Source organism: Callithrix jacchus, chromosome 16 (genome assembly GCF_049354715.1).
Source record: "Callithrix jacchus isolate 240 chromosome 16, calJac240_pri, whole genome shotgun sequence".
In the NCBI taxonomy this organism is placed as follows: Eukaryota; Metazoa; Chordata; class Mammalia; order Primates; family Cebidae; genus Callithrix; species Callithrix jacchus.
In genome coordinates, this window is record NC_133517.1 from 97,790,186 (window position 1) to 97,808,811 (window position 18,626).

General features: G+C 35.1%; 1 protein-coding gene across 29 annotated transcripts in view; it reads right to left on the reverse strand.

Moving 5' to 3' along the window:
* The window catches only part of VPS13B (vacuolar protein sorting 13 homolog B), an 822,207-nt gene that overhangs the window by 758,328 nt on the left and 45,253 nt on the right, over positions 1-18,626 (reverse strand). For all 29 annotated transcript variants that reach the window (XR_013528186.1, XR_013528187.1, XR_013528188.1 and 26 more), the window contains 2 exons: positions 6,409-6,529; positions 783-950 (listed from right to left, as the gene is read on the reverse strand). Coding sequence is in view for 18 of the 29 variants with exons in the window: in XM_017965662.4 (XP_017821151.4) it covers positions 783-950; positions 6,409-6,529 (289 nt within the window). In the remaining 11 variants the exon portion in view is untranslated. The remainder of the gene's footprint in view (positions 1-782; positions 951-6,408; positions 6,530-18,626) is intronic.

Consider the following 18,626-nt stretch of genomic DNA (forward strand, 5'->3'; position numbering starts at 1 on the left):
ACTACCTAAAGTATTCAGCACAGTAACATGCTGTACAGGTTTGCAGCCTGGGAGCAATAAAAGCCTATACCATATAACTGAGGTGTGTAGTAGACCATACCATCTAGGTTTGTGTAGGCATACCCAGTGACATTTGCATAACAAGAAAATCACCTAAGATGCATTTCTCAAAATATGTCCTTGTTGTTAAGTAACGCATGATTGTATTACACATCACATTTGAAACAAGCATGTGGCAGGTAAGAAAGAATGAAAATTAAAAACAAGTTTAGGCCAGGCATAGTGGCTCACATCTGTAATCCCAGCACTTTGGGGAGCCAAAGCAGGCGAATCATTAGAGCTCAGGAGTTCAAGACCAACCTGGGCAACATGGTGAAACCTTGTCCCTACAAAAAACACAAAAATTAGCCAGGCATGGAAGCATGTGCCTGTAGTCCCAGCTACTCAGGAGGCTGAGGTGAGAGGATTGCTTGAACCTGAGGCAGAGGTTGCAGTGAGCTGAGATCACACCACTGCACTCCAGCCTGGGCAACAGAGCCAGACCTTGTCTCAAAAACAAAAGAACAAACAAAACCACAAGTATAGGGTTTCTGAATTTGGAGTGTCTACTAACCTCCTATAATTATATGCTACATTTTAGATATGTGCATTTTTTTCCCACACTGGAGGAATAAAGATTTAATAACATTTACCAGCAAGTCAGTTAGCACAAAGAGAAGTTAAGAGTCAAGGCAATTGTTTCAATTATAGAAAAATATACAGTATTCTTGACATTTACTCACCAGAAATATCCATGAATGCACGATCCCATAATTCACCTACTGTATAACACTCTGCAGAAGTGATGTTGACTGAAAGAACAATATCATCTTCAACATATTTTAGTATGAGATTATTTATCACAATGTTTACATTATTTACAACTCGTCTAATCAGACTCTGCACATACCCTATAAAATAGGAAAAAGAATTTAATTAGCCAGAAATTTCTCAGTAAACAATTATTTCTTAAAATGTTATTGAACTTAACGTATGAGAAAGGTGGTTATTCTTTAGCATATTTCCCAAAGAGAAATCAAAGTTCAGATGGGTTAAAAGGCTTGCCAAAGTGACACAGGTAATAAGTAGCAGATCCAGCCCAACAAATGTCGTTATCAAAATGTTCTATAGTGAAGTATTCACATACTAAGAGAAACAACAAAGACCAATATATTTTTTATAACATAATACTAGATCCCATACAATGATTATCCTATACTACAAGTACTTTGTTTGATTTCTGCTTCTTGTATTATATAAACATTTTCCAAAATAAAGCAATGTTACTATATGCTGATTATATAGTATATTTGAAGATAAGCTTCTTTAAGCTTCTTTTTAAACCAGCTATCATCATCTCTTCCTAGTTTAGCCATAAAGACATTTAAAAGTTATGCCTGGGATAGGAGAAACATGACCATCATAATGTATTCAATTCTATTTACTTATTAATATTCAATATTGAGAATAGAGGAGAAAATAAGAATAAAGAAGAAAATGTAGACAGAATGGGTTTAAAAAATATTTTTTAAAGACTACCATGAAGAAGGCAGAAAAAAGAAAAAACAAAAGTATGGAAGGAAGGAGAATATATAAAAGTAGAAGAACACAAGGAATAAGAAAAAAAAAATAGAAATACTGGTTAACTCAAAACACTAAAAGTAATTAATGAGCATTCTATTTCTCCATGGCTTGCTTAGAATCTCCAAAATTTTTCTCTTAATTTCATGCTACTGTGGAATACTCCATAATTTCACTTATGTTTCTCACATAAGTATGTATGTAGATACATTATTGAAGAAATTAGTTGAAAATATAAATAACACTTTATTAAAAGCATTTTAAAAGCCAGAAAAAAAATGTTTTTAATGTTTTCCACTGTAAAAAGCTGACTAAAAGGTAATACAGTTCCACTATTAAAAGAAACTATTTAAAAGGTAATTAAAATTTTAGCTATTTGATGAAATAACTATATGATTTTATTCTTTAACCCAGAATTTTACTGGACAAAACAGATTCAACTTTTGTCAGCAACTGACATTGTTAACACCTACACTAAAGCCTGATGGGAGAAAGCTTATTTAAATCTATTCAACCATAACCTGTTTGCAAAACCCAACTCCCTCATTCATTGTCAATGATGCAAATAGGAAAGAAATGTAATACAGCCCAGGTTGTATTTTCTGTCTGGGCATGGTGGCTCACAACTGTAATCCCAGCACTTTGGGAGGCCAAAGCAGGCAGATCGCTTGAGCTCAGGGGTTCAAGACCAGCCTGGGCAGAGTGATAAAACCTTGTCTCAGTAAAAATACAAAAATTAGGTGGGTGTGGTGACGTGTATATGCCTGTAGTCCCAGCTTCTCAGGAGGCTAAGGCAGGAGAATCACGTGAGCAGCAGAGGTAGAGGCTGCAGTGAGCTGAAGTTGTGCCATTGCACTCCAGCCTGGGTGACAGGAGTGAAACCCTGACTCAAAAAAAATAAAAGAAAAAAAAATACTTTCTTTCGATTTTGTATTATAAAACTGACATACAAATTGAGATGAACAAGCCAATTCACCAAAGTAAAAGAATCAAATATCGAAAGAACTACTTCTGTAGAAGACTATTTCTGTTTCCTTATTAAAAATGCAATGCTAAAATAAGTAACAGGAACTTATCAGTGGAATAAATGACACACTACTTCTACAATCCTTCATAGTAACTTGGTTTTAAGCAAGCTACAAGATAATGTCAAGTAGATCTAATAGCGCTCATCACTCCATACTTAGAGACAACCTGGGAGTATATTTGTTCAAATTAATAATCATCTGGGTCTATTCCACAAGCATCTGAAAATGGAAAGTCACAATGAGGATGAGAACCTACAAGATGTAATATTAGGTGGTTCTAAAACAGCTTGTTACTAGTCAATCTTTCTTCAGAAATTCTTATTATCTACCTTTCCCCATAGCTCATATACCCCCTTCTTCTAAACATACATCTATATCCACAGGACCAGATGAAAACACTACATTTTCACTAACTTTACTCATGTTCTTTCTCCTTTTTAGAACACTTTTTGTCCACTTGCACTTCTTGTTCAGGTGCAGTATAATTTTCCTCTACTTTATATTGTCTTCTCCAATGTCTCCTGTCCTATACATCAACATTAAAGAGAATGTCTCTACCACTTTGCATGGGCTTATGTTACTATTTGTCACTTGTTCATGCATATGTATACTTATCTTCTCTAATAAACTTTAAAATCCTAGATAAAAAAGATTATATCTTATTTATTTCTCTGATAGTTTTAAATTAAATGGCATGTATCAAAAAATGTTAGAAGAGATACCATCTGCAACTGATTCATCTTGATGTAGTCACTGGGGAGCCAAGTTGCTCATAGTCAGAAATTCCATGGTTCATGACTTGGTTAATAGTACATAAAAACATCTTAGTCAAGTTTTTGGTGTAAAATTTATTTGAGCATTATGTAGCATCAGATAGGAAATGTATGTTCAAATGGTTAAAGAGAAAATAAGTTTTTTATAATGTTCTTCTCTTTTATGGAACACTGAAATTGTTTCAAAATAAAAACTTAGTTAAAAGGCCAAGAATAAAAAATCTTTATTGTCAATGTTATAGACAGGCCCAATAAAATATGAATTAAAAACATTTATCAGATTTAATAACTAGGTAATAATTTTGGGCAGTTACTATAGGAGCTAAAAAAATAGACGTGAGTTGGTGAAACCATTTTATTTAAGATGTCACAGAAGTTCTTGACAATGAAATAAAGGGAAAAAAGAGAATTTAATGTAAGTATTGCAAAGGAGGAAAAAATCATTTCACAAAGATAACAGTACTTTTTATAAAGAAACTCCAAAAGAAGCAACTAAAAATTACTGAATACTGGTCAGCTAACAAAATATAAAAATTAGCTTTCCTACACAAAAAAGTAATAAAATGCCAGGTGCAGTGGCAAACTTCTGAAAAATCTTCTCTGGATTTACATAAATGCCCAAACTCCAAAGCTGTAAGCACAGATACTGGAAGAAATAACTTGCCCCAGAAAAATTCAAAAGCAGAAATGTATCTCTACCATGAAAGAACTGTAATTAATATAATTCCCAAGAAGAATGAGGTTGCCCGAAGAGTTCTCAAATAACCATATGAGTTAACCTTGAAATGATGACTTGATTTACTATTATCCAAATGAATTCTCAAATTACCCCTTTTTGTACTTTTGGCAAAATTAAGTTTAGCTGCTCTGCCAATCAGTAATTGGCCAACAGCTTCAGTTCCTTCTTATCTGTGATTTATGTCAGCATAAAAGAGACTATGAGTCCTCCTGTCAGGTAAAGGTAGAAAAGTACATACTAATCTAAAAACTACCTCAAGTAGTTCAGGTAGAGCACAATTCTGTTATATGCTACTAAAAATAGGATGTTTTAGGCTGGGCGTAGTGGCTCATGCCTGTAATCCCAGAATTTTGGGAGGCTGAGGTGGGTGGATCACTTGAGGTCAGGAGTTCAAAATCAGCCTGGCCAACATGGTGAAACCTTGTTTCTATAAAAAATACAAAAATTAGCCAGGCGTGGTGGTACAGCTACTTAGGAGGCTAACGCAGAAGAATTGCTTGAACCTGAGAGGCGGAGGTTGCAGTAAGCTTAGATTATGCCACTGCACTCCAGCCTGGGCCACAGAGTGAGACTGGGTCTCAAAAAAAAAAAAAAGCATGTTTTACATTATGTTGATGATTTCATGTTTTGTGCCACAAAAAATAGGCCAATTCTCCCAATTTTGAATAACAGTCTAAATTCTAATACAGGCAATAAAGAATCATTAAAAGTCTGGGACTTATTTTGAGTACAGGCAGGTTAGCCCATAGAAAGTTTCTATAAAATCAGCAATTGACAGTAGCTTTAATTTTTTTGTGTTTCCTTAGGAAAAATAAAATATCGAACAAAACAACAATTAAACCTACAATTGATTATTCTTTGCCAGGATACTGAGAGAGAGATCCCAATGCTTCTATACGCAAGCTGCTATAGGAACTCTTGAGACAATATGTAGTCATAAATTTGGAGAGATAAAAGGATTGCCCATTTAAAAAGAATAGCTACAGTTTAATTTCTCAGGATTTTTCCCAAGGCCTTAATTATTAAGAAAAAGTTTTCTAAATTCTGGAACCATCACACAACTCTAAATGCAAATAGAAGCATTTAGAAGTAAAATACCTTCTTCTGACACTTTTCCAGCTTATGATGATCTATCCAGAAGCCAGATGAATAACAAAGACCGTTTTAATAGAGTTCTGAAGAACACAAAGCATCAGTACTAATGTCACTACAGCACTAGCTAGCAGTGTTCAATTCAAATGTAACTTAGGACATATATTTGAGGGAGGTGGGTATATAAAATGGTATACCTAATTCCAGCTTCTTACAAGTAAATAGTGCCAAAAGGCTGCCAAAAAGTAATGAGAGTAGCAGAAAGCTTATAAACCTTTGGCACAGAAAACAACTACATACCGATGTCTAACATATCTCACAAAAACAGGAGTCATTGATAAATAAAATCAAAAGAAGTGACTGATAAAGAACTCATAACTATAAAAAGGCAGCAATGCACCTTGGCCACAGAGCTGACATGTAACAACACATGTCACGTGACAGTTTTTTCTTTAATTAAATATTTATCAAGAAACTGTTTTATGCAAGCCACTACTGTCCCACCTAAATAAAAACTCCAGGAAATTAAAATTATGTGATTCCATTAGTGAATTTTAGAGCTTCCAGATACTCAGAGTAATCTAGTGTCTTTTCTCTGTTTTTATCAAGCCACGGGAACAAAGAGACTGTTAGTCTTTGCTTACACTATAAGAAAGAAACTCAAAGAACAACGTATTGCAAAAGAGGCTCAAAATTTAAATGAAAGCCATTTGTGAAGCCTCTAGACCCAATCTGTTCTGAAGTCATGCAGCAAGTACATATGCACATATAGCTTAAAAGTTTTATGACACTAAAAATATATATTCTACAAAGGACTAAAACAATTTTTTTTTGAGACAGAGTCCCGCTCTGTAGCCCAGACTAGAATGCAGTGTCACAATCTCAGCTCACTGAAATCCTCACCTCCCAGGTTCAAGGGATTTTCCTGCCTCAGCCTCCCAAGTAGCTGGGATTACAGGCACACACCACCACACCTGGTTAATTTTTGTATTTTTAGTAGAAACAGGGTTTTACCATGTTGGTTAGCTTGGTCTCGAACTCCTGACCTCAAGTGATCCACTCATCTCGGCCTCCCAAAGTGCTAGGATTACAGGCATGAGCCACCACACCCAGCCAATATTTAAAATTTGGTTTTATCTATCCCAGTAGAAGTTACCTGGTGGTAAATCAGGATCTGTAGGAGCAGCCTGCTGAATTCTCCGGGGTTTGATTGATGATTTTGTGTTCTCAGTAGTACTACGATTGGTAGAGTTAGAACCACAGCTTTCATGGTCATCCTATTTTTATTTTAAAGAAAGAAAAATAAAACCATCAATCATATTTAAGAATTAGGGAAATATTTGTTGAATATATGCAGTTTATGGTAGCTAAAGGAGATAAGATCAACATAATTTTATTTTTTAGCTCTAAAAACTACATAAACAATTTTCATAATTTGCATTCTCAAACAGTATTTAAAAAATAACTAGTAGTTTAAAACTATAAATTCTTTTTTCTTTCACTGATATCAAAACAAACTACTTGAAAATGCCCAAAGAATTCTTATTTATGGCTCTAGCAAAAGAAAAAATTACTTAATGAAAGCTTTTAAATAACATCCGTCTCTATCTAAGTGCAAAGTAAATTAAAAGGTTCTTAATTTTTCCCCTATTTATTGTTTATAGGTTAAAATACTATTTTCAGGCCGGGCACGGTGGCTCAAGCCAGGAGGTGGAGGTTGCGGTGAGCCGAGATCACGCCATTGCACTCCAGCCTGGGTAACAAGAGCGAAACTCGGTCTCAAAAAAATAAAATACTATTTTCAAACCAAGCTATCTTGGTCATCTTTAATGATTAGTCTTAATTATCCTTATAATCCTCTCCATCTTATTAAACAATATATACTAAATTATTATTCATGTTAGGTATAAGTTTTAACTAGGTTTCAATATGAATAACAGAAACAAATAAATTATACATATTTTTGATATGTATAATTATCCCTTTAAACTGCAAATGAGTACTTTTTTCCTGTCCTGTTTCAACATTTATATAATGTTCTTACATGCCAATTGCTGGATTTACAAGGATAAATTAGATAAATGTATCTTTTATCCTATCCTCAAGGACTTCATAATCTATCAAACACATATATAACTAATTCTAAAAGAGCAATACTTTTTTTGTTTGTTTTTAAGTAATAAGGAGTATAAAAAGAGTCATTCTGTTTGAAAGAACTAGAAAGATCAGGCCATTCAAAATCAAATGTAGAAATGTTTTCAGTTAGGACTAGGGGCTAAATGGGGGTGCTGGTGGGGGCCATAAGCAAGAAAAAAACAGTATCAATGTATGTAGCATGTACAGAGAATGATGCTTAGTCAAATAAGGCCAGAATATACAGTATCTAAGATGGAAGAAGTTAAAAGCACAGACCTTTCAATAAAAATGGAGTAATGTTAACAACTTTGGAGATAATCTCAGTCCTCATTCTAGTTGACCTGTTTCAGGATTTGGTAATTAGGAAGAGGCTGCCAGTAACCTACAAGAAAGAAGACTTAGCAGTTCCCAAAGAGAGAGAGAGAAGTGGGAGCAGTAAATGAGTAGCTCAGAGTGAATGAGAAATTACAGTGGCGTCAATAAGAATAAACTGCTCTTTCAAGAAGACAGACATTACCAAGAGAAGACAGATGGAGTAAAACTTGAGGGAAAACCATCGGGCAACTAACTTCTTATTCCCTTTTTAAGGATAAAAGAATTCATTTTTGCTTGAAGTAAAGATGCATATGTGGAGTGAGAGATCAAAGATACTAATAAAAAGGGTAGCTGATAATGCACTGTACACCATGAATTCATTAATCAATAACACAATAATATTTACAAGAATGGTGTTAAATTTAGTTTTTCTACTTTATATATTTGAAGGAAACTTTTCAAGAGCATATAAAAAAAATCATCATTAATTCAGCAAACTAACAGGTTATTAGAGGCAAATAAGAACCATAAGACCTCTTTCAGAAAATTTTTATTCAATATCACATTAAGAGAAATATACAATAAAAGGTTAAGTGTTTTACAAAATAGCATGGCTTCAGATGGTAGTGATACATTAGAAAAAAATTGTTTGAAACTTCATACAAGCAAAAAGACTTGCAACCATAAACAACACTGAAAATTTTCTCATGAACTTACGTTCATTTTAAGTTAATGAAAAACAAACATCACAGGTTTCATTCCACAAAATAACTTCACTATTCAATCTTCATAAAGACATCTTCTGTTATTTTGGGGGATGTTATGGTCTTAAATACTAAAAGGCTACTACTGTGAATAAAACTTTACTGTAATTACTTTTAGTTCAACTTAAATCCTTAAAAACGTCCATAGTCATACACTTCTGCACAACATTAACATTAAAAGCACATTATTAATTTTTGAAACATGTGGTTGTCTCAAAAGCCCAGAAGTAAAACATGTTCATTAAAGATATGTGAAAAAGTTCCAAGTGAACTGCCAAAACTAGCATAATTATAAAAATATTTAACACTGAAACCATCTGAAATCACATACTGTATATAGATTATGGTGATGTCATAATAAACATTCCAGCCAAAATGCACTAAAACTACGGCAGTCCAATAAATCTGGCATATGTGAGATGACAAACATTTTAAAGCAAAAGAAAGAACAAGTTATTTTTACTCATTTTAAAAAAATTATTAACAGCAAAATGGGGTTAAATAAAACGATGAGTTTCAAATTTTTGTTTAAAAAAAGTAGATAAAACTTCACAAACTACGTTTTTATTATTCCAAAGAAAATCAAACTAAATAACTTAATTTGCCTTAACAAAATTTAATTAAAAACCTGAAATTTTAGTGTGCTTAAAAAACAAGCATTAACCATGATACTCATACAAATATATACTATAAACCAAACATTACCAAACACGTAAACACTTCTTTCTTAATTAGGGTTAGGAAACTTTGATTATATAAATATTATAATTAGAAATTAATCCTTTCAATGATTTGAACTTGTTTTCATTTCAATTATATTTTAGTTGTACCAAATAAACGTGAGTTTCCATTCAAATCATGTCTCGATCAAATTAAATAAATAAAAATAAAGCAAAATAAAAATATTTATAATATTTATGATTAAGACTGAAATTACTTCCATTAGTTTTGAATTCATCATCTGCTTTTAACCAGTAGGCATCACTGTGGACTATTACACAATTTTTATTCATTAAAAACCCTTAATTACTAATAAAAGAAACTCTGTTCTCTAAAATACTTTGAGATAATTTTTAACACCAAGCACATTATAGTTATATCTTATTTAGGTTGCGATTTTTCCAAAGTGTCTGGTAAGTATATTTCATGGCCAAAGAATGTTTTCTCTTGGGGACCACATAACTATTTCTGAAAATATTGCAATTTGCTCCTCATGAAACAAGCAAGAATGTCATTGCCCTACAAAAGTTCCTAACGGAGGGAAAATGTGTGGCAAAGACTGTATGTAAATAGATCCATTACTTTCATATTGACAGATCATGAGTTCATGCTGCACACTTTTTTCCCTGTCACTTACAGGGCTAGTCAACTAAAATTAGAAAACCATCAACTCCCAGATTCACAACAGTGTGAATAAAATTGAGAATAAAACTGAAGGCCAGGCATGGTGGCCCACACCTGCAATCCCAGCACTTTTGGGAGGCTAAGGCAGGCAGATCATCTGAGGCCAGGAGTTCAAGACCAGCCCAGCCAACTTGGTGAAACTCCATCTCTACTAAAAAGTACAAAAAATTAGCCAGGCATGGTGGTGGGTGCCTATAATGCCAGCAACTCGGGAGGCTGAGGCACGAGAATCACTTAATTCAGAAGGCAGAAGCTGCAGTGAGCCAAGATTGTGCCACTGCACTTCAGCCTGGGCAAAAGAGAGAGACTCCGTCTCAAAAAAAAAGAAAAGAAAAAACAGAAAACCAGTGAATAAATCGTTCAAGTCCTTGTCTAAAATTACAGAGCAAGAGGTTACGATGCAGGAAAGAGCTGAAGAAGGGGAAACTGAACAGTGAAACTAAAAGGTGATGTACTTTATGCTCTTCAACCCTGTGACACCAAACTTTGCAAGCAGAAAAGAACTAAGACTCACCTGTTAGCTCCGGTCACCAAAGGGGCTTAGAAATGAACTGCTACAAGGCTCCTAAGAACATTCAGCTCTATCCTCTCTAGCAGAAAGTACAATGCCAACTGCCAGATGCAATAAAGAATCTCTGAGAGTAACACTGCACACTTCAAAGTTAGAAAGCTAAATAAGGTCATTTACTCAGAGGTACACTTGGAGAGCACAAGAAAGAGCCAGGGAAAACACATTCACTAACTTTTATGGTAAAAATAGAAATCTGACTCAACTCTACCTTAAGAGCAATATTTAAAACCTTAACTTCAGTCATAAAGAAAATACCAAGCATGCTTAAATAAAGAGGAATGTATAGCACCAGTCTATACACACATCAACTTTCGTCCACAAGAAAGGCTGTTTCCATCTTCTCTTCTATCAAGGGTGGCAATAAGTGGTTACGATAGGTTGGAAAAAGGAAAAAGAAATGATCCTCCTTTGTATTCGTTTTACTTGATCATCTCAAAGAAAGATACAACTAATGTGAATGATCAAAAGCTGAACATTCATTGGGTCACATTTTAATAATAAAGGAGATCACTATACTCACTGTGAACACTTTTATGTGCTGATGTCTCTCTTCTAATCTCTGAGAGCCATGCTACTCAGTAAGAGGACCAGAGTCATTTTCCCAGATGACTCAACCATTAGCCATCTATCCTCTACCTTCTATTCACCCACATGGCCCCCTGACCCATGATATTGCCCCAGCCACAGAATGATCAAACTATTAAACTATGCCAGAACATATTTAAGGGAAATTGTAAAATATGTTAGGAAAAATTTGTTCTTTATTGCTGCCTATGACATTCCTTTCCTTCATATTGGTGGGTGTGTATCAGTTTGTCACCTCATTCTCCCACTTTTTTTAAACCACAAAATTGAAACTGTGAGACCCACTCTAAGATTTAGAAGGTAAAACAGGCAGAAATTCAGGGAGGAAAAAAGAAAAGTAAATACAGAATTACTCTGGCCTAAACCACATTCTACCATCTAATATTTACCAGAATTCACTAAGGGGAATTGGGTTATCCAACAGACTAATTTAACTGCTCTCTGTTTTCTTGTACACAAATTCCCTCAGCCAAAAATGTCCAAGCAAAGAAAAGTATGTGTTAGGCATCCTCAGAAAAAAAAAGTTGTAAAAGAGATATCTTTATCTAAGTATTTTACCTATTTACTTGAATAACAAGACCTATGTATATACTAAAAAGTTAGTAATTTAAGAGTTAATCAACGATGATATGTCACAAAGAAATAGCAGTTCCCCTTATTGAGTATACTCTACTTTTCTTATCCTTGAAATACTTGCAACAGGCAGCAAGTATTTCAAGGATACGAGAAGAATAGCTTCTCTTAAGAAATGTGGACAGTAGGTGTAAACTAAAAATAAAATTCTTAAACTTAACCTGAAAAATTCCAAACTTAACCTGAAAAATTACTTTAGGCTATGACGGGAGTGGGAGGTCAAACATGCCTCATTATACCTGCCTCTCTTTGGAATTCAGGCACAACTGACCAATATTAACATTAAAATAGAAATCTCAAGACTTTTTGTAGCAATAAGATACCAAATTCCACCCTGACTCTAGAATTGCATCACATGACAGATAGGAGGCCCTGAAAGAAATCAAAGTATTTGACCCTTATATTTCTCTGACATAGTTTGAAATGGCCCTACAAAGCTGTATCATGTAGAGAAAATCTATATTCTGCAGAGAATCCTTTTCCCTTTCCAGGTCTTTTCTCTGATCCAGGAGAGAATTAACTAAGAGTCTGGCACCTTTTTAAGTGTGATAAGAAACATTTACAATCTATTCCTTCTGAAGCCTGCTACCTGGAAACTTTATCTGCATAGTAAGAACTTCGTTCTCCACAACCCCTTACCTTAACCCAGACACTCCATTCTATGGATTCCAGGTCTTTAGATAAACTCTTTCAACCAACTGCAAATCTTTGATTCCACCTCTAAGTGGAAACCCCTTCCTTCTCAAGATGTCCTGCATTTCCAGACCAAACCAATGTACTTCTGATATATACTGATTGACGCCTTATGTCTCCCTAAAATGTACTAAACCAAAGCGTAGCCTGACCACCTTGGGCACATGTCATCAGGACCTCCTGATGCTTGTCTTTAACCTTGGCAAAATAATCTTCTAAATTGACTCAGACTTGTCTCGGATACTTTTTGGTTTACAAAGGGAAAGAAGAAGGCAGGCAGGGATGGATGAACAAGAGACAAAAAGAAAAACTTTGTAACACTTCCAATATGTCACATAATGCTAAAGACATATGTTTGTATCTCTCTCAATCCTCCTAATCAACTATATGAATGCAAGAATATCCCCATTTTATAGATAAGGAAACTAAGGGATAAAGAGATTAAATGCTTCAGAATCCCACAACTATTAAATGCCCAATCCTAACCACTTTGCCCTACTGCCTCCCTATGAGAAAAGGCTAACTGAAAAGTACAATACTGTATTAACAACCTATCCTTTCCTAACCTATCCAACCTCACCTTTCCTTATCTTGAGAAAGGAAAAATCAGAGTGAGATTGAGTACTCAGGAAAATATTACAAAGAACAAGAGATTTGAAAAGATTGTGCCGCGCAGGAATAAAAAAGGAAAGGTTGAACAAAGAAAGGTTAACATGCCATACTGAAAGGATAATGGATGGACCAATTTAGGTTAAACTGAGAGCAGTGAAATATCAAGCTGTAAAAAGAAACTACGGCAAATGGCACAGGGCCTATTCGTGGAAGAAATTTAAGCTTTTATTCTGTATATTAAACAAGCCAATTAAACTTATAAATGGGAGAATAACAAGATGAAGTACTTTATTTAGGGAGAAGAATTCTCTGAGTATGTAACGAAGAGCAAAAGCAGAAAAATCAACAACAGATTTCTTTAAAAGTTTAGAAATTAAATAATGAGGGAAATAGCACTGAGAAAAAAAAAATTCCTTATGTGAGCACCTCAAATTGAACGCGTCTAAAACAAATTCGTAACTCTGCAACTGTTTCAGCACCTCCCCCCACATTGTTTTCTCCCAAATCCTGTCCTTTATTCCCTAATTCAGTTAATGACACTATTATCTTCTCAGTCTCTTAAGAAAGAGGAACATAATCTTTTATGTCTCCTCTAACATTGCAAATTGATGCTAATGCTAATGAGCTTTACAAATTTCAGAACAGAAAAACAGATGCTTGACCATGAATCATATAGGACAACACTACTCTCTCAGCTCCAGGCTACCCAGGAAATGACCAACTGATTTTTTTTTAAGATCTGATATTAAAAGTAAAATGGTAAATTCAAATTTTTTTTTTTTTTTTTTGAGACAGGGTCTCACTCTGCTGCCCAGACTAGAGAACAGTGGCATGATCTCAGCTCACTGCAACCTCCACCTCCTAGGTTCAAGTGATTCTCCTGCCTCGGCCTCCTGAGTAGCTGGGATTAGACACGTGCCACCACGCCCGGCTAATTTTTGTATTTTTAATAGAAATGGGGTTTCGCCATATAGTCCAGGCTGGTCTTGAACTGCTGACCTTAAGTGATCTGTCCACCTTGGCCTCTCAAAGTGCTGGTATTACAGGTATGAGCCACCATGCCCAGCCTAGTAAATTCAATTTTTGATAGGTACTATTTCTAGTAAAGGCATGCCATACAATTATATATGTGCACAGGAAAGCTACATGTGTACTAGAAGAGACTGAAACAGAGATCAGTTAGATAAAGACTTAGGACTCATTTAAAATACAAGTGATATTTGGAGCCAGGCTTGGTAGCATATTCCTGTAATCCCAGCTACTCAGGAGGCTGAAGCAGGAGAAATGCTTGAACCCAAGAGTTGGCAGCCAGCCTTGACTACATAATCAGACCCTGTCTCTTAAAAACAAAATCGTGATATTTGAAGCTTTTAGATTTCCAATAAAAAGAAAAAAAAAGATTTATGTTTCTGATAAAGGCTGACTAGATAAAAAAACATTGAGCATGGGGGAGGACAAGAAATACTAGCAATAGTAAAAAAGATGAAAATTTTAGCCAGGCTCAAAGCATTAAGTCAGATTGAGAAAGACGTGGCTATGAAAAAGATGCAAAACCTGGCAAAGGCAGATGAAGGATAAAGAGAACTCAAAATGGTCATGTAAGACAGGAGACCATTACCAAGCTTAACACTTAAAACCAGTAATGGTGTGAAGCCCCAATTTTGAAGGAGGCAGAAAAAAGTTACTGCCAACCACTGCCTAGAATTTAACATGAAGATACATAGAAAGGGTGTCAGAAGGAAACAGACCTCATGAAAAAAGAAAGTCCAGAAAAGGGAAATTTACAGAGACAGAAAGTAGATTAGTGGTTTCTTGGGGCATAGAGTCTGGGAATAGTATTGTAACAGCCAAAGGATACAGTATTTCTTTTCAGGTGATGCAAATGTTCTAAAATGGATTGTGGTGAATGTTGTACATATCTGTGAATATATTAAAAATCACTGAATTGCACACTTTAAATGGGCAAATGAGTATAGTGTGTGAATTATATATCTCAATAAAAGTGCTTAAAAAAAGAAGTCAGATAAGCAATGCTTTGCTGTTACTCAGTACAGCAATGCAAGAGCCTTGAACTGTCAAGATAAGACTGGATTCTAGACTATCAAACACAGGAAGTAACTATAAAACTAACAATGAGCAGAGGCAGGGCTTGAGTAAGACAAGGAGAAGAGATGGTGAAATAGAGAAATAATGACCTTTCTGTTAAAAATAACCTTATAAACCACAATTCGAAAGCACACAAAGAAATCTAATGCTAAAACAGCTAAAGAAGTAAATAAAATTAAGTCACAATCAAATTAATATTCTAGAACAGCCTAAAACAATCTTAAATAATTATATTTAGAATTCTCAGAGATACTTGAATAATATCTATACAAACAAACACAAAATATAAAGTAAGTGGGGAAATTACCCCCACCCCACATTATGATTTATTTTAGAACCACTGTAATTTAAACAAATTACAATGGAACAGAGGAGAGCCCAGAAACAGATCCTAATATATACAGATAATGAATATGTCACAGGTAGCATTATAAATCAGAGGGGAAGAGAGACAATTCAAATGGTATAGGAAGAACCAGTTAGACATATGAAGTGCCATACCTTACACTGCACATGAAAACAAACCCCATTGATTAAAAGATGTAAATTAAAAAATAAAATTTTTAAATTACTACAAGGAACCATAGGAAATTTTATATGACCACAGGTCAGTTGAAAATTTAACATGAAACAAAAAAGCAAGAAATACAAAAGCAAAAACAGAAAAACCCAACTTCATTAAGACTAAAATAAGCTATTCTACACAATAAGACACGCTAAAGAAAGTTAACAGAAAAACCAAAGAGTGGCAGAATATATTTGAGTGTTCTGATTAAGGACCCTTGCAGTAAGAAAAAGACAAAATAAAAGAAACATTAATATCATATATAATATATACAAGTATATATTTACATATTAATATATGATGATATATTATTAACATAAGAAAACTAAAATAACTTGAACAAGCAATTTTTTAAAAATAAAAACCACTTTTTATGATAAAAAGTAAGTAAAAATGATAATGAGATAACATTTCACAACCAAAGATAACATTGCACAACTGGCAAAATTCAAGTATGAAAGTATCAAGTATGGATTTGGCTTCAGATAAATAGATATTCTCTTACAGTATAATCTAAAGAACAATTTTATATTAAGTGGGAAAATCAACATACATTAACTGTAACTCAACAATCTACTTTAAAACTCTAAAATCTATACACAAGTAGAAATAAAAGCAATATTCATATCAGGGTCATTATTTAATATTCACTAAACAATATACTATACAGCAGTTAACATTTATAAACTAGAATAAAATATCAACATGGATAGCATTACAACCAGGGTCTGGGTATCAACCTGGCCTGTCCACATCCACTGCAACCACATTCTATTTGAGGGGAGTGGGAGTAAGGACAAGAACAGCCCATGCAAACTGCCATCACAGTCACAGGTGTCATCTGGAGGCCTGGGCAATAATCTGCCCCAACCTGCTGTCATTGATAATAACACATATCATGATAGGAGGCCTGATAACAAGACCACCCCAGGTGTCACCACCACTTGCATACACACACCTGCCAATACCACTTGCCTGTCCAGGAATCAAAGGACAGGCACACCCAACCCACTACTACTGATATCCAAGCACAACATCTGGTGGCCTGGAGATGAAACCATCCAACCTGCTGGTGCCCGCACCCACATGTACCATCAGAAAGCTTAACCACAGACCAGCCATGCCCACCAATACTGCCTATGCCCATCCTCCAGGGTCCTGGAGACTGACTCACCACACCTGGCACCTATTATCTGGGAGCCTGGAGATTGATCCTACTGGCCTGCCACTGCCAGAAGCCATACACACCTTCCAGCAGCCTGAGGATGAATCTGCCCAGACAGCCATCTTTGCCATGTGCACTATCTGGGGAGCTAGATGTAGACCCACCGTAGCCACTGCTGGCATCAGTATGCATCTCTCAAGCGTCTATAGAACAACTTGCTTGGTTTCCCTTAGACAAGACCAAGTAATATGCTGGCTTCAGGTCTGACCCAGCGAGTCACAGTGGTGGCCACATGGATGCTTGTGTTACCTTTCTCCCAGCCTAAAGCAGCTCAGCTTGAAGCTGAGTAATCCAGGGTATTCTCTGCCTGGTAATCCAGGAAGTTCTCTTGGACCTTACTCAAGACCCGAAGGCAATAGCTCTACAAGTCTTCAAGAGTCACAGCATTACTAGGCTTCAGGTGTCCCCAGTGTGATATAGCAGCAACCAAAGACTTAGATCACAACACTCAATGCCCTTTAGACACTTGGAAAGCCCTTCCAAGAAGGACGGGTACAAACAAGCCCAGACTGTGAAAACTATAATAAATACCTAACTCTTCAATGCCGAGAAACCAACAAACATCCACAAGCATCAAGGCCATCCAGGATAACATGATCTCACCAAACAAACCAAATAAAGTGCCAATGACCAATCCTGGAGAGACAGAGATATGAGACCTTTCAGATAGAGGACTTAAAATACTTATTTTTAAGCTCAACGAACATCAACGTAACAGAGAGAAGGAAGTCAAAATCCTATCATATAAATTTAACAAAGATTAAAATAATTTTTGAAAGTCAAGCAGAAATTCTGGAGCTAAAAAACTCAATTGACATACTGAAGAATGCATCAGAAGCTCTCAACAGCAAAATAAACCAAGGAGAAGAAAGAATTAGTGAGATTGAAAACATACACAGAAGACAAAAGAAAAAAGAATAATAAAGAATGAAGCACACCTACAAGATCTAGAAACAATACTCAGTGACATAATAGTTTGAAAAATAAATACAGAATACAGAAGGAGAAAATTAAGAAATAAAATTAGAGAAAAGAAGGTAATGTAGACAGCCAGTGGAGAGGAAATCTGTAGATAATATATGTCTCTGAAGGGGAGTAATAGAAAAACGAAAAACAGAGAAAAAAATTAACTTTTACTACTTATTTTATTTACTTCTGTATCATCTGAATTATTTTGCAACAAGCATTACTTTCACGGCAGCCATAAGCAGTCAAATACTTAATCTCATGCAGTTGTAATTAATTTCAATAAGTATGAAATTGAGACTGCTCTAGAAAACTCAGGATATAATTTCCAAACTATGTACAAAGAAAGAATTAAAGTTTTCACAGAAAAATTTCATGCAGCCATTCCAAAACACTTCAAAATATTTAACTGACTGGACAGAAAATGTATTAGTATTTTAGGATGTTAATAACCTACTAACAGGATATAACAATTCACATATTTTAAGATAATCAAAGAACTAAAAGAAAAGTTCATAGGGCCAGGTGCTTTGGCTCACGCCTGTAATCCCAGCACTTTGGGAGGCTAAGGTAGGAGAACTGTTTGAGCCCAGAAGTTCAAGATAAGCCTGGGGAACACAATGAGACTGAGTCTCTACCAAAAAAAATTAAAAATTAAAAAATTAGCTGGGCATGGTGGTGCATGCCTATTGTCCAAGCTACTCAGGAAACTGTGTTGGGAAGATTGCTTGAACCCAGCAGTTTGAGGCTACAGAGATCTGTGACTGTGCCACCACACTTCAGCCTGGGTGGACAGAAC